Source organism: Myxine glutinosa, chromosome 4, assembly GCF_964187855.1.
Source record: "Myxine glutinosa chromosome 4, kmMyxGlut1.1, whole genome shotgun sequence".
Classification (NCBI taxonomy): domain Eukaryota; kingdom Metazoa; phylum Chordata; class Myxini; order Myxiniformes; family Myxinidae; genus Myxine; species Myxine glutinosa.
Window position 1 is genome coordinate 66,482,890 of NC_136264.1, and position 14,562 is coordinate 66,497,451.

General features: G+C 46.7%; 1 protein-coding gene across 1 annotated transcript in view; it reads right to left on the reverse strand.

Moving 5' to 3' along the window:
* The window catches only part of LOC137416090 (protocadherin Fat 4-like), a 56,874-nt gene extending 43,879 nt beyond the window's left edge, over window positions 1–12,995 (reverse strand). Inside the window, exon 1 of the mRNA XM_068101625.2 lies at window positions 12,303–12,995. Within this exon, the coding sequence (XP_067957726.2) occupies window positions 12,303–12,995 (693 nt within the window). The remainder of the gene's footprint in view (window positions 1–12,302) is intronic.
* Between the last annotated feature and the right edge of the window lie 1,567 nt (window positions 12,996–14,562).

Below are 14,562 nucleotides of genomic sequence, written 5' to 3' on the forward strand. Positions count from 1 at the left end.
CCAGAGCCCACCTGCGGCCTCACCTGGCCGACATCCTCACAGTGGTGGAGTGCCCAACCAACTACACACACTAACAGGCTACACGCCCAGCCATTTCCACAACACTAATGCACCCATCCACAACACCATTCTGCAACCGCACCACAAATGCCAATATCCAACCACAATTTACCTGCACCCTCTACCTAACACTTACACTACCCGCCCCGGGTACTCGTGAAAGGGGTCCACTCTTCCCCCATCCACACCTTCGCACCATGCACACCACTCCGTACCACTCACTCCAACTCTCTCCACACACCTGTACCTGCACACCTGTGCTCTCACACCTGGTGCCACCTGCACCCTTCTCTCCCCAAGCGCATTCGCGCTGATCCACAACACTCACTACTCATACACTGCTCCACCCACCTGTCCAGTTGCACACCTGTGCAATCACACCTGTACAATCCTCACACACACGGCATCATCTCAGCTAACTACTCCCTTCTGAAACTTGCGCTTCCCAGTCGTCCCTTTAAACTATTGCGCTCCCACGTCATTATCATCCACACTAAACTACCTGCGTCCCCACTACAGGTATCAGTCACTAACTAAACTTAACGTTACCTAAGGTCATCTTCTCTAGATCCCTACACACAATATCCTAACCCACCCGGGCTAGTTTTCACTGCCATACACCCCATAATCTATTGCTCCTTTGCCCCCCACCTGTGAGGGATGGTGGATTTGCCATCCCACCACATCGGGGGTCTCTCACTACCAATTTTGCACATCAAATTTCAACAAATTAAAAATTTGCCAATCACTGCCCATCATCTGCCAATCACTACTGCCAATCCCTTGCCAATCATCAAATTTTGTTTTTCTCTAATTTTGGGTCCAAAACACTAACCTCATCACCCAGTCGACTCACTACTGCCTCTCGGTGCGCCAATTCCTGTCCAAAGCCCGGCTTCGTAAAGCCAAGCAATGGATGCTGGTTGTTTTGTGCCGGCGGCTGGATGCGTCCGGCATTCGGGGCAGGGACGGGGGCTTACCCGGGCCGAGATCCCACGCATCACCTCGGCGGGGAGCCATCCAATGTCCCGATCTCGACCTGCCGGCACGTCTCAACAAAACGTGGTCGCCATAACGACCCTTCCTATCGGGCTGCCAGCTCCGCCTAGTGGAGCCTGGACGCGGCCGTTCAAAGCGAGGCCCAGCACGCACCGAGGGCCCGATTCGGCTATAAGTCGTTCTAAACTCTATCCCGTCTAACGTCGATGCTTCACCTGGACGCTTACACCCCGCAGCCCGTTCCTTACTCACACATCCAGCCGTGCCCATGCTCCTCGTACCTTTCCTTACACACCCAGGTACCCTCATTCCACTCACAGCCTTGGTCACACACCTGACCACCGAACACTTTGGCACACATTCGTTGCTCGCACACCTCACCAATACACCGCTTCGCACCCCCTCCTCGGTCACCTCCTCTGTGACAATCACAGGTGTGCTCTCATTCGCACACCCAACCACGTGCCTCACCACCAACTCCAGCGTGCATTCCCACTCACGCTCCACCATTCCAGGTGTGCATCCTTCCATCCCAGGTGTACATCCTCGCTCACCTGTCACAACCAACTCACGCTCCTTGTCACTCTCACTACTCTCACTACTCTCACCTCCACTCGTGACAACGCACTCACCCTTACTCTTGACAGCACACTCTTTCCCCATGCACCTGTCCGTCACACACCTTTCTCGCGCACACTCTCCCGTTACACCCTCTGTAACACTCACCACCCCGCGCTTCCATGTGCCCCCTCGCACACGCGCTACGACCGACTCACTCTCGCCAGCACACTCACTCCTTGGCACGCACTTTTTCCTCACACACCCCAGAGTCGGACTTTCTCGCTCACCTCCTTTTTCGCACACCAGACCTGTCGCACACTTCACCAACGGCCTCTCACGAACACCCGGGTCCATCTCGACCCCCAAGCTCCTTAAATCCCCTGGCGCATCATACGCACGACCATATTGGTCACCACTTACACCGGGTCCTCTTCCTCTTCGCTTCTCCTCCATCACCTGCGAATCCCTCATCCGGTTAATGAGCACATCACGATCCAAACACAGACTTTGGACCAATTCTTTTATCTCCTCTTTTATCTCCTTGTTATCCCCTCTCCGTCGCTTCTTAATTTCGCTCACCCCTTCTTCCACTTCTTCTAATTTGTGCTTCACCTCTTTTATTCCCCGGTACGTCTCCTCAAGCTCATCCTCTAAGGCTACCTTGACCGTTTCCAGGTGCGTCCTCACCTGCCGGTCCTTCGTCTCCATTACCTCTATCACCTCGTCCAACCTCGTTGTCAGTCCCTCACGTACCATCTGACATTCCCTCTTCGTCGCTACCAAGTCATCTTTTAGTTCTTTCTGTGTCGCCTTTAAACCTCCTAATACCGCAGTGTTCCTTTGAACCTGCTCCACTAACTCCGTCTGTCCCACCGTCAGCTGCTCCACCTCCTGCGTCAGGTCCTCTATGCCCCCTTGTAACTTTACAGTCCCCTTTCTCACCTCCTTTTCCATGTGCTCCTCACAGTGCCTCACCTCCTCGCGCACTCCTCCGACCTCCTCACTCACTCCTCTTCTGATCTCCTCTCCCATCACTTGCATCTCCTGCCCAGATGCCACCCTCATCTGCTCCATTTCCTCCCTGTGAGCATCCAGTTTGGTTTCTACCCCCATTCTGACCCCCTCTATCTGCTGCCCCATTTGGTTAACTTCCCTTTCCGCTTGGTCCCTCATGTCCCTCAATTTGCCTTCCATACTGTTTTCTAACCCCTCTAACCCTTTTTTCATCCCTTCCATTTGATTCTCTTGAGCGGCCATTCTGTTTTCTACCCCCGTTAACCCATTCTTTACTTCTTTTATCCCGTTGTCTAACTCCTCAAAATTATTGTCTAACTTCCCAATTTTCTTGTCTAACTCCTCAAAATTATTGTCTAACTTCTCACTGGTACCCCTCGCTTCGTCCCTCATTACCCCCATTTGGTTTTCCAATCGCTCACTATTCTTTTCCATAAGGGCCGTCATTTGTATAAAAAAAAGTTCCAATCTTCCCAGCGGCGCTACTTCGGTCGCGGGCACGGTGACCAGCGAGGCGCCATTTTGCGCGCCCGCTTCTTCGTGCGTGACGGCGCTATTTTGCGAACCTGCCGCCCTCACTGCTTCGCTCTCCTCCTGTCCCTCATTTTGGTCCTGGATCGACCCTACCTCACTCTCCTTTACCGGACCCCAGCTGTCTTGATCCGCCATAGCGCGACTTTCAAAATTCGGTTTTTATTTTTTATTTTCGTAAAACAAATTGAAATTTCGCCGTTATAATTTCGCGCGGGAAACGCGCTCCGAATCGATTCGGTCGAGCGCCGTACGCGCTCCGGCTCGATTTTCCCTCCCAAAATTTGGGCCTAACTAATTTAGTCCCGGGTTCGAATTCCACTCCTCGACACCAATTGTTACAGACGTGGCTTGGATGTTATTTACCGAGCGGTTTTATGGTATGACCACGTCTGCACAAGTTACCCGATTGTGCCCGAACGTTGACTAATCGCGCTATGCTAGACCAATGAAGGAAAAAGAAGACACACGGCTGGAATTAATACGACACGACACCAGGGATACGGTTCTCAAAGGTTGTTATTACAATAATGCGGAAGGTTTAGATTACAGGGACAAGAGGGAAACATAGGAAGGTGGGCACTTAAACACACTTATATTAACCCCAACAGACGACAAATAAACGGGACAAGGCTCACTCACACGGGGTTTGATGGCAAGGAAAGCGGGTAGCGATCGCTCCAGGTGCACCTGGGCTCAGGGCAGGATCACGTACGGTCCAGTTTAAGAGATGCGGTGGAGGTATTGCAGCGCTCGAGGGGTGGCTACTTCTCTCTCCAGGCTGGGGGCGCATCTCTCGTCACATCCGGCGCGGGGCCGCGTATATCCGGCGGGGAGTGACACGCCCTCGGCTCGTTAGCTCCGCCTCGTGGAATCGGCACGTTGCTTCTCATTGGGTGCGTGGGGGGGTTACTGGCTCCGCCCCTGACGAGGAGCTGACAGCCAGCCCCTTCGGGGTAACGCCGTGGAGCGTATGGTCATGGCGGGTAACCGAGCCGGTGTGAGGACGCACACTCCCCGCCCCTCTGTTGTTGTAGTCGTAGTTGTAGTTGTAATTGTTGTTGTAGTTGTTGTTGTTGTTGTTGTTTGGGGAAGAAGATGGGAGGAGGTATGGGAAAGGTCCTAAACTCACTACTGATGCCATATAATCACATTCTGGTGCAACGAAGAGTCATAATTAATGGAGACGAGGCCTTAACTGACATAGAATAAGAATAACTAGGAAGATGTCCGAAAGTTGTCTACGTGTGGTGCGGTGGACCTGGGCACGACATTTAATGGGGGAATAAGGGGAAGGTCGGCTCTACTGATTGTTATTTACATGCAATGGGACTAGGGAATGGGGGATTGGGGAAAGTTGGGGAGTATTGGAGAAAATAGGGGAATATTTACAAGCGGATATGGAGGCCAAATTCCATATTCGCAACAATATATATATATATATATATATATATATATATATATATATATATATATATATATATATATATATATAGGAACCCATCTGTGGATCGGTCCCATCGGCCGATGGGTCTGACCCGTTTGCGGATCCGCAGATGGGCGACCCATCTGTGGATCCGCAAACGGGTCAGACCCATCGCTGAGGGCCTCATAGAATCACATAGGGCCTCATAGAATCACATAGGGCCTCATAGAATCACACTGAGGGCCTCATAGAATCACATAATGCGTTATTGTGTTTATATAATTGACAATGCCCCGATTACGAAGCCACACCTTCATCTTTAGCTTTGGGGTGATTAAGGCATGCCAGGAATTGCTATCTATCTATAATTCCAGCAATCTCTGTGTGTATGTTTGTATGTTTGTATGTTTGTATGTTTGTATGTATGTTTGTCTGTGACCGCTGTTTCTCGACAACTACCGGTCCGATATACAGTACTTGAAACTTGCCAGGTATATTGCTGGGGACCCGAGGATGTGCCTTTTCAAGGTTTTAAATTAATCGCAGAAGTAGTTACCGAGCTATGTCCAAAAAACGATTCAACCAATCAGAGAGCAGCGAGCTATCACGTGTGCCGAACGTGGCGAACAGACTCTGCCTCGGATGGCACATTTGAGAGCGTATTCATTTATTTCCCGTCGGCAAACTATGTTGGCGCTATGTTGGCGTTAAACGATGTTTTAAAACTAATTAAAACTAATTTGCGATTCTTTCGCTTTCCTGCGATATGCGACCTTCCGGACAGTCAAATGAGGACGTCACTTCCGGACTTACGTAGCGGCGAGCGGGCGCCATTTGGAGGAGCTGGGAGGACTCAGTCGTGATAGAGTGAGCCTGAGTGAGTATATCAAGACAAGAACAAGATCTAGAAGGAGGTATGTACGGTGCGATTCATATAATATATTGTTTAGTTATCGTCGATGAGGAATTTGGGGGCCCGATTAACTGCAGCGCCATCCGAGCTGCGGCGTCGGGACGATACATTCATTGTACGGTAACATCACGCACTTACGGGCACGTCCTATATATATAGTACGGGCATGCCCTAGTATAAACAATGGAGAGCTGAGTCTGCCAGTGCCACCAGCGAAGTAGACCAGCGTTTTTAAATGGAGCGACATTATCTTATTTTTATCTTATCGACAAACGGTTATCGACAAACCACATGTCACGGACTGCTTTATAAACATTTATGACATCAATTGCTTATTTTTAGGTTCAAATAAACATACTCATCCACCATTGATGCATACACATTCCTTCAAGGTGAACAACACATCCGCAGATGGCGCAGACCCATCGGCCGATGGGTCTGCATTGTCATTTCTCGTGCATCCACAGATGGGATACCCGGTGTAACATCCATTTGTATGCCAGTTTATAGCTCTGTCAGGATTCAAACCGAGGCAAGACATCTCAAACAGAGTGTGAGTAACTCTCAGGGTTTGGCTATCCTGCCAGCCCATAAACCCTTACAAGCCTTACAAGTACAAGGAAAATCATATTCAGCTTATTATGAAGTGATGCAAGTGTATTTAAAAATTATAACTACATTTTAAATTATAACACCACATTTTAATGAAGATGTTGGCGATTCGAAGGTCTTTAGCAGGGGCAGCTCTTATAATACCTCTTTACGAGAAAAAGTACATTTTGAGCATTAACAGACCAATCCCTTCGGTAGATACTGAATATGTCAATTAATCTTTGAACTTGTAGTTAGTTTGGAGTTGCTTTGTTTAATCTTGTAGAAAGGTCATTCATTTTATGCCAGTGTAGTTCTGAGGCAGCTCGCTTCTCGGCTGTCTGTCCTGGGTCGATTCCTGACCAAGTTATAAACCGTCAGTCTGGTGTTTCACGGACAGGGCGATTCATCGATGTGTGCGCCATCCCTCGGATTGATGTTAAACTCGACGCCCCGTCTGCCGGAATTAGTTGGTGGACGTTATAGATCGCAGGGTGTACTTTACGAAGAGTAGGCGAGCTATCGCTGCCCCCATGGACAAATTACAAATTCCTACCCTAACTACTGCTGGGAAGGCAATGGCAAACCACCCAGTATCACCCTTGCAAAGAAACTCCTAAGGCGGTACCAATGCTCTGTGCCAGAGTATGATGCATCACTATCACAATCAGTTCTGATCCTGGAGAAGGGCACTCACTACAGTGATGACAATCGCGTGTTGTCATGGAGATTTAATCCAGCTGCCCCATCTGCAAAGTGAATATTTAAAAAAAATCCACAATTTTGATGCCACAACAATCCTTTGGTCCAATGTGGTGGACAACCTCCAAATTATCTGCATTAAAAAAAAAAAAGAGTTGACAGCAGACCCAAGAGGCTCCACCGCTAAATCTCCAAGAGATGACATTATATATGTTGAGGAAACAGGAAGTAGATAAGACATAGGTAGAACCACCTTTAGAGGCCATTTTTCCCAGCAGGGTGGGGATTGGCCTTTTTTGGGCACCGTGGTCCCCTTTTTTGAAGCATGTTTTACGGCCGGATGCCCTTCCTGCCGCCAACCCTGTTAGTCGCCTCTTGCGACACACAGGGAATCACCAGTGAACTGGTACTCAATTTGTGGACCTCGGAAGGATGACAGGCTGAGTCAACCCCCCCCGGTGTTAATTCAGCGATCGACCGGGATTCGAACCCAGGATCCTAGGATCCCAAGCCGGCACCCTAACCGCTAAACCAACACCAGGCTTAGATAAGACATAGGTAGAGAGGAAAAGAAACAGGTCGTTTCCTTAGATACATATTTACCCAGAATTAATATGCCTCCAGAGGTTGGCAGCATTCCTCTTCCTCGGGAACCGAGTTCTGTGCCATCAGGATACGGAAAATGGTCCTTCTCACGCGCACAACTGTTCAGTCGAGTTCTCTACTTCAGTAGACACTTCCTCGTTAGTCATTTTCACCGATAACTTCCATCTTGTATATGTAAGCAGTCAAGACAAGTGCAAATCTGTTTCGTCCAATAGAATGTGTTTGGTCTTGAATCTTTGTTCTGAAGTGCATATTGTGTTGGCCTTGTGCATTTGGTAACAGTGCTCACCAAAAAAAGAAAACTTTTGATACTTCCCCCCTCAAATCTTTCCAAAATCAGAAGAAAACGTATGAGAAATTGTTAGTAGAGGCTAAAAGTGGTACTGAAAAACCATAAAAGTGATTTCTGTTTGTCCAAAATAACCTTATGGGATTTCGCAGGATAGCTCAGAGATTCTTTCTGAAGCTTTGAGCCTCCTCGTCAGGCAACCTGAGTGATGCAACGAGTATAACCTCTTCTAGAGGGGGCGTGAAAGCAACCGTGCCATCTGCTAGCGTGTGTGTGTGGACCTTGAAGATCCTACGGAACATTTTGTAAGTAGGCCATAACGTTCCGGTAGCCCGGCCAAATTCCTGCTCTGTGGTCTTCTTTGGCGGCAGCCGGTGTTGTTCAAGCAACCTTTTCCGGAGTGTCTTTTGAGCCGTGTGAGCATCCAGAGCCCAGTTGTAGGCACCTCTGATGCCACCACCCCACCCCAAGGGAGTATGGGAGCCGTGTGAGCATTCAGAGCCCAGTTGTAGGCACCTCTGATGCCACCACCCCACCCCAAGGGAGTATGGGAGCCGTGTGAGCATTCAGAGCCCAGTTGTAGGCACCTCTGATGCCACCACCCCACCCCAAGGGAGTATGGGAGCAATTATTATTTGCGAAAATCGAAGATTTATCAAGCGCATTGATTGATCTTGTACGTTATTCTGTCTGTCTATCTGTCTGTCAACCGCCTACAGGTCACAATTTTAAACCGATCTTTACAAGACTTCACCAAATGGTAGGGCTGGTCAAAAGGAGGAAGCCTTTTCATTTTGAGGTCAAAAGGTCAACATAGTCCAAAGGTCAACAGCTTTGTCAAATTTCTAAAATACTCAATTTTCATGTGGTCGATTTGAAATGTGAAGAGGATTTACACATCAGGTCACTGAATTCAACCACCAATTACTTTTGAGGTCAACATAGGCCAAAAGGTCAACATAGGCCGAATTTATAAAATTGTCAATTTTAATCTGATTTACTTGAAATTTGAAGATGATTTGCATTTCAAGTCACTGAATTGATTCACCAATTATTTTTGAGGTCAACATAGGCCAAAAGGTCAACATAGGCCGAATTTCTAAAATTGTCAATTTTAATCTGATTTACTTGAATTTTGAAGATGATTTGCATATCAAGTCACTGAATTGATTCACCAATTATTTTTGAGGTCAACATCGGCCAAAAGGTCAACATAGGCCAAATTTCTAAAATTGTCAATTTTAATCTGATTTACTTGAAATTTGAAGATGATTTGCATTTCAAGTCACTGAATTGATTCACCAATTATTTTTGAGGTCAACATAGGCCATAAGGTCAACATAGGCAGGATTTCTAAAATTGTCAATTTTAATCTGATTTACTTGAAATTTGAAGATGATTTGCATTTCAAGTCACTGAATTGATTCACCAATTATTTTTGAGGTCAACATAGGCCATAAGGTCAACATAGGCCGAATTTCTAAAATTGTCAATTTTAATCTGATTTACTTTAAATTTGAAGATGATTTGCATTTGAAGTCACTGAATTGATTCACCAATTATTTTTGAGGTCAACATAGGCCAAAAGGTCAACATAGGCCGAATTTATAAAATTGTCAATTTTAATCTGATTTACTTTAAATTTGAAGAGGATTTGCATATCAAGTCACTGAATTGATTCACCAATTACTTTTGAGGTCAACATAGGCCAAAAGGTCAACATAGGCCGAATTTCTAAAATTGTCAATTTTAATCTGATTTACTTGAAATTTGAAGATGATTTGCATTTCAAGTCACTGAATTGATTCACCAATTACTTTTGAGGTCAACATAGGCCAAAAGGTCAACATAGGCCGAATTTCTAAAATTGTCAATTTTAATCTGATTTACTTTAAATTTGAAGAGGATTTGCATATCAAGTCACTGAATTGATTCACCAATTACTTTTGAGGTCAACATAGGCCAAAAGGTCAACATAGGCCGAATTTCTAAAATTGTCAATTTTAATCTGATTTACTTGAAATTTGAAGATGATTTGCATTTCAAGTCACTGAATTGATTCACCAATTATTTTTGAGGTCAACATGGGCCGAATTTCTAAAATTGTCAATTCTAATCTGATTTACTTGAAATTTGAAGATGATTTGCATTTCAAGTCACTGAATTGATTCACCAATTATTTTTGAGGTCAACATGGGCCGAATTTCTAAAATTGTCAATTCTAATCTGATTTACTTGAAATTTGAAGATGATTTGCATTTCAAGTCACTGAATTGATTCACCAATTATTTTTGAGGTCAACATAGGCCAAAAGGTCAACATAGGCCGAATTTCTAAAATTGTCAATTTTAATCTGATTTACTTGAAATTTGAAGATGATTTGCATTTCAAGTCACTGAATTGATTCACCAATTATTTTTGAGGTCAACATAGGCCATAAGGTCAACATAGGCAGGATTTCTAAAATTGTCAATTATAATCCGATTTACTTGAAATTTGAAGATGATTTGCATTTCAAGTCACTGAATTGATTCACCAATTATTTTGAGGTCAACATAGGCCAAAGGTCAACAGCTTTGTCAAATTTCTAAAATACTCAATTTTCATGTGGTCGATTTGAAATGTGAAGAGGATTTACACATCAGGTCACTGAATTCAACCACCAATTACTTTTGAGGTCAACATAGGCCAAAAGGTCAACATAAGCCGAATTTCTAAAATTGTCAATTTTAATCTGATTTACTTGAAATTTGAAGATGATTTGCATTTCAAGTCACTGAATTGATTCACCAATTATTTTGAGGTCAACATAGGCCAAAAGGTCAACATAGGCCGAATTTCTAAAATTGTCAATTTTAATCTGATTTACTTGAATTTTGAAGATGATTTGCATATCAAGTCACTGAATTGATTCACCAATTATTTTTGAGGGCAACATAGGCCATAAGGTCAACATAGGCAGGATTTCTAAAATTGTCAATTTTAATCTGATTTACTTGAAATTTGAAGAGGATTTGCATATCAAGTCACTGAATTGATTCACCAATTATTTTTGAGGTCAACATAGGCCAAAAGGTCAACATAGGCCAAAAGGTCAACATATACCAAAGGTCAAACGACTTATTTGAGGGATTTCACAAGTATCGTGATATGCACGACATATTTCTTGTTTATCCATTTATTACTAGACGTATTCAGGCGGCTCTGTGAACAATTCATCGGGTTCATACGTCGGCTTCTGATCATTGAACGATATCTCCCAAGGAGTGGTGTACAGTGAATATAAAACACAGTAAGATTAATATAATAATTTAATAATAATGACTACTGACTAGATATGCAACTCCTTCAAATGCATCTACACGTTCATGATAGCGTTTGTAAAATTCCAGAGTGAACGTCCCGAAATGCCTGCCAAGCGAGCACGGATGAAAATCCACCGGGAACTTTTTCCATGAACCGAGGTTAAAATCCAAGGGAGGATTCAGTCATCAATAGTCCTGGAGCAGCTTGAAGCATTTGGCGATGGAGATTAGATCACCCGGAGGCTGGAGACTGTTATGGCAGCGAAGGAGGGTCTGCCGCTTCAAAGTTACAATATCAACACCTTTTATGTTATCTCAACAGACTCGGCCCAAACGGTGTTGCTTTTGGGAAAGCTGCGGTTTCTTTTTTGCGTCATGACGATGACGGCAGTCCTCAAAAATATCAAGAACATTCCCTGCAGCTGGTAAAGCCTGGCATTGAAAAGGGGCTGATGTTGTTGCCGGAACGGATGAAAATGTGCAACTGTCGAGAAAATCTTTTGAAATAGAACACGGAGAAATGTAATCGAAGGTTTTTGTACAAAAGACACAAACTAAATGTCTACAATTACCAGGACTACTTCAACAGCCTCTAATTAGTCCCACCTTCTCGTGGGGTCGGCAGGGGAACGTTTTCAGCCTGAGTCCTTCGTGACGCGGAAGAACAGGCCTGACATTTGCCTGAAGTTCATCCAGGAATTTGGGAATTTTTTTTGATCATTGTGCTGACGATAGCTCGCCTACTCTTTGGGAAGAACTTTCTGGAATATTTAACGTACACCAACCGATGCAGGCAGATGGGACGCCCGGCTTAACATCCATCTGAGGATGTTGCGTTTATAGCCGGGTGGGGATTCGAACCCAGGCTGGACGGCTTCCTCCTCTCCCGCAACCATTCTCCAACAGCATTCGGGAATTTGTATCGTCAGCTTCAAGAAGTGGAGTTTGTTTCAGTGAAGCAGTTGTCTCGCTATTGCATTGTGGGTAATCTGCCTGGCCCAAATGGTTTGGTGGACATGTGAGTGCTGGTCCACTCATTGTGGTCGACTCTTATTTCCTTCCCTTGTTGTTGACCTTCGGCTTTACTTTGCACTTAAAAATATACAGTATCCGCTAATTTTTTTCATCTGGACCGTGTGGACGAACGATGGAAAAAGGGGATCGAAGCAACATCAGTTGTCTTGTTTGTCCAAACATTTCAGCATTTTGTAAATAAACATACGAGATGCATCAAGATCGAAAATACCAAGTTGGGCTCCAAGGATTCTTGAAGTATTATCATGTACTAGGTGCCATGCTCCTTACCTTCATGTAGCCAAAGCGTGGAGGTCTTCCTCCATCCTGGGCTCGAACCATCAGCTGATAGGCTGAGGTGATCTCACGATCCAGCACGGTGGTCGTCACAAGGTGGAGGAAGGCCCTCTCTCCTCCCGGGCTGAGGGTCGCCTCCAGGCGGAACGAGGCCGCATGGTCACCCTCTACGATGGCGTACGCCTCGTGGTCCACCGAGTTCGGTCCCGCATCGGGGTCCCGCGCCGTATCGAGCAACGCCCGTCGACCGATGGCCGCCTCCTCCCGGAACGTGACGGCGACCGAATCCTCGGAGAACGCCGGCGCGTGGTCGTTCACGTCCGTGATGTGAACACGAACTTCAATGGGCGCCGCTGAAGCCGCGCCCGAGAGCACGACCAGGTCGACGACGACTTCCCCCGAAGGACGCACGGCCGCTCCGGCCGCGACCAGCGCCTCTCGGTCGATGGGTCTATTGGTCCTGATATCCCCAGAGATTGCGTCGATGACGAAAAGCGATTCGTGGTCTTCTGCAAAACGGAAGGCAACTCCACCGCTCCCAACACCTTCCGCTAGTCCACCCACCGTACCTACCAATATGGCAGCGGGCAGTTCTTCGGACACACGAAAAACAAGACGACCCGCGGTCGACGCCGGCAACGTGATCGCCACCACCAGCAGCGGGAGCACCACACGCACGGTGACCATGATGCTGCGCGTGGTGGGAATTTAAAAGGGCGGGAAAAAAATCACGCACGGTGTCCCTACCTCCACGTGACGAACGAACGTAAACACACGTACCGGGATACGCAAACCGCCGTAATCACAGGGACCTTCAAAATTGTCACTTTGCGTGCTCCTTGCGTGCAGTCGGTAGGTGTTCCAAGTGGACCGTGCGGTTCGGTGCAACTTCACGACTCACGAGGTGCACAAAGTCACAGGTAACGTCTGCAGGTACTCCTTATAACGTCAGGTAGTACAAATCCTGCAAAAATAATTTCAGACATACTCGCAATTGTACGCTCCACAGGTTCGCACCAATCATCTGAACTCTCACCAAGTTCTCCAGTTCAGGTCAGCACCGCGTCAACCTCAGCAAACCGGCGGAGGTACTCCGACAGGCTGGAGAGGTGGGGGTCTTACGAAATGACCCTACGAACCACGCGGTACTCACTGGATCACTCGGCTGTACGTCACGACGCAGAGCGAGACTCTCCCGCAACTCGAGCTGTACGTCCTTCCTCGTCTCACGCTCTTCGACGCTTCCCGAGCCCGTGATTTCACTCTTCTTCCTCTTGATTCCTCGTGTGCTTTGTCAGGTCGCGGCGTCGCTGCGTTCCCACGGCGAAAACCTTCCGTTGGAAACTCATAACATCCACTTCTTTTCCTTTCCTCCTCCGGCGACTCTCACTCCCTCGCTATCACTCATTCTCCCTCTGTCTCTTCTACTCCTCGCTCTCTCACATCACAGCCTCGATTTCCCTTGCCCTGCAATGCACAGAATTGGGAAAATGCCCGGACCAATCAACGAGCGATGGGCGTGGCCAGCGCGAGTCGCGCCTCCAATTAACACCGCCTTTACATCGCCTTGTCCAATAGCTACACGAACTGGTGCCTAGGCTCCGCCTCTATCAGAGTAATCCTCTTAACCACGCCCCTTCCATACAAAGCAATGTCCACTCGACAATTGCATCGATCCTCAGCGTGCAGCCTGCAATCTGCCCACCATGGGATCAATACTCTTTAAGGTTTAAATATGAAATGGCTTCATCGATCAGCAATGATGTGATTGGGAGAATATGGAGGACAGAAGGCTATTCAGGAAAAATCTAAAAGCCTCTGGATGTGTGTGTATATTTATGTGCACATGTATGTTTACATGTATGTCACAAAAAGTCTGATTTCTAGTTGTACATGTTTCAAGAAGCATGTGTGAGTGTGTGCCCGCAACAGGAGTTGAACCAAGCTGTAATAACGCGAGTGAGTTAATGCAAACCATACTGCCTGTATCACCCAGGAGTGCTGCACGGACCCTCCCCGGGCGTGCTGGCGACTTCAAGGAAAGTTCTGTCGTTTTTCAGGCTGAAAAGCGAGGAAATTACCATGACACGCACGCTGGTGTGACCACATGGTGGTACGCAAATCAAGGTGGAACACCTTGAAACTGCTCAGACTGCTCAGTCGTTAAACAAGCGCGTCAGTGTGTGGCTCCTCTCACCTCCCTTTCGCTCTACTCGCAACGTAATAAATGAATATGTGAAACGAACGCTGCATC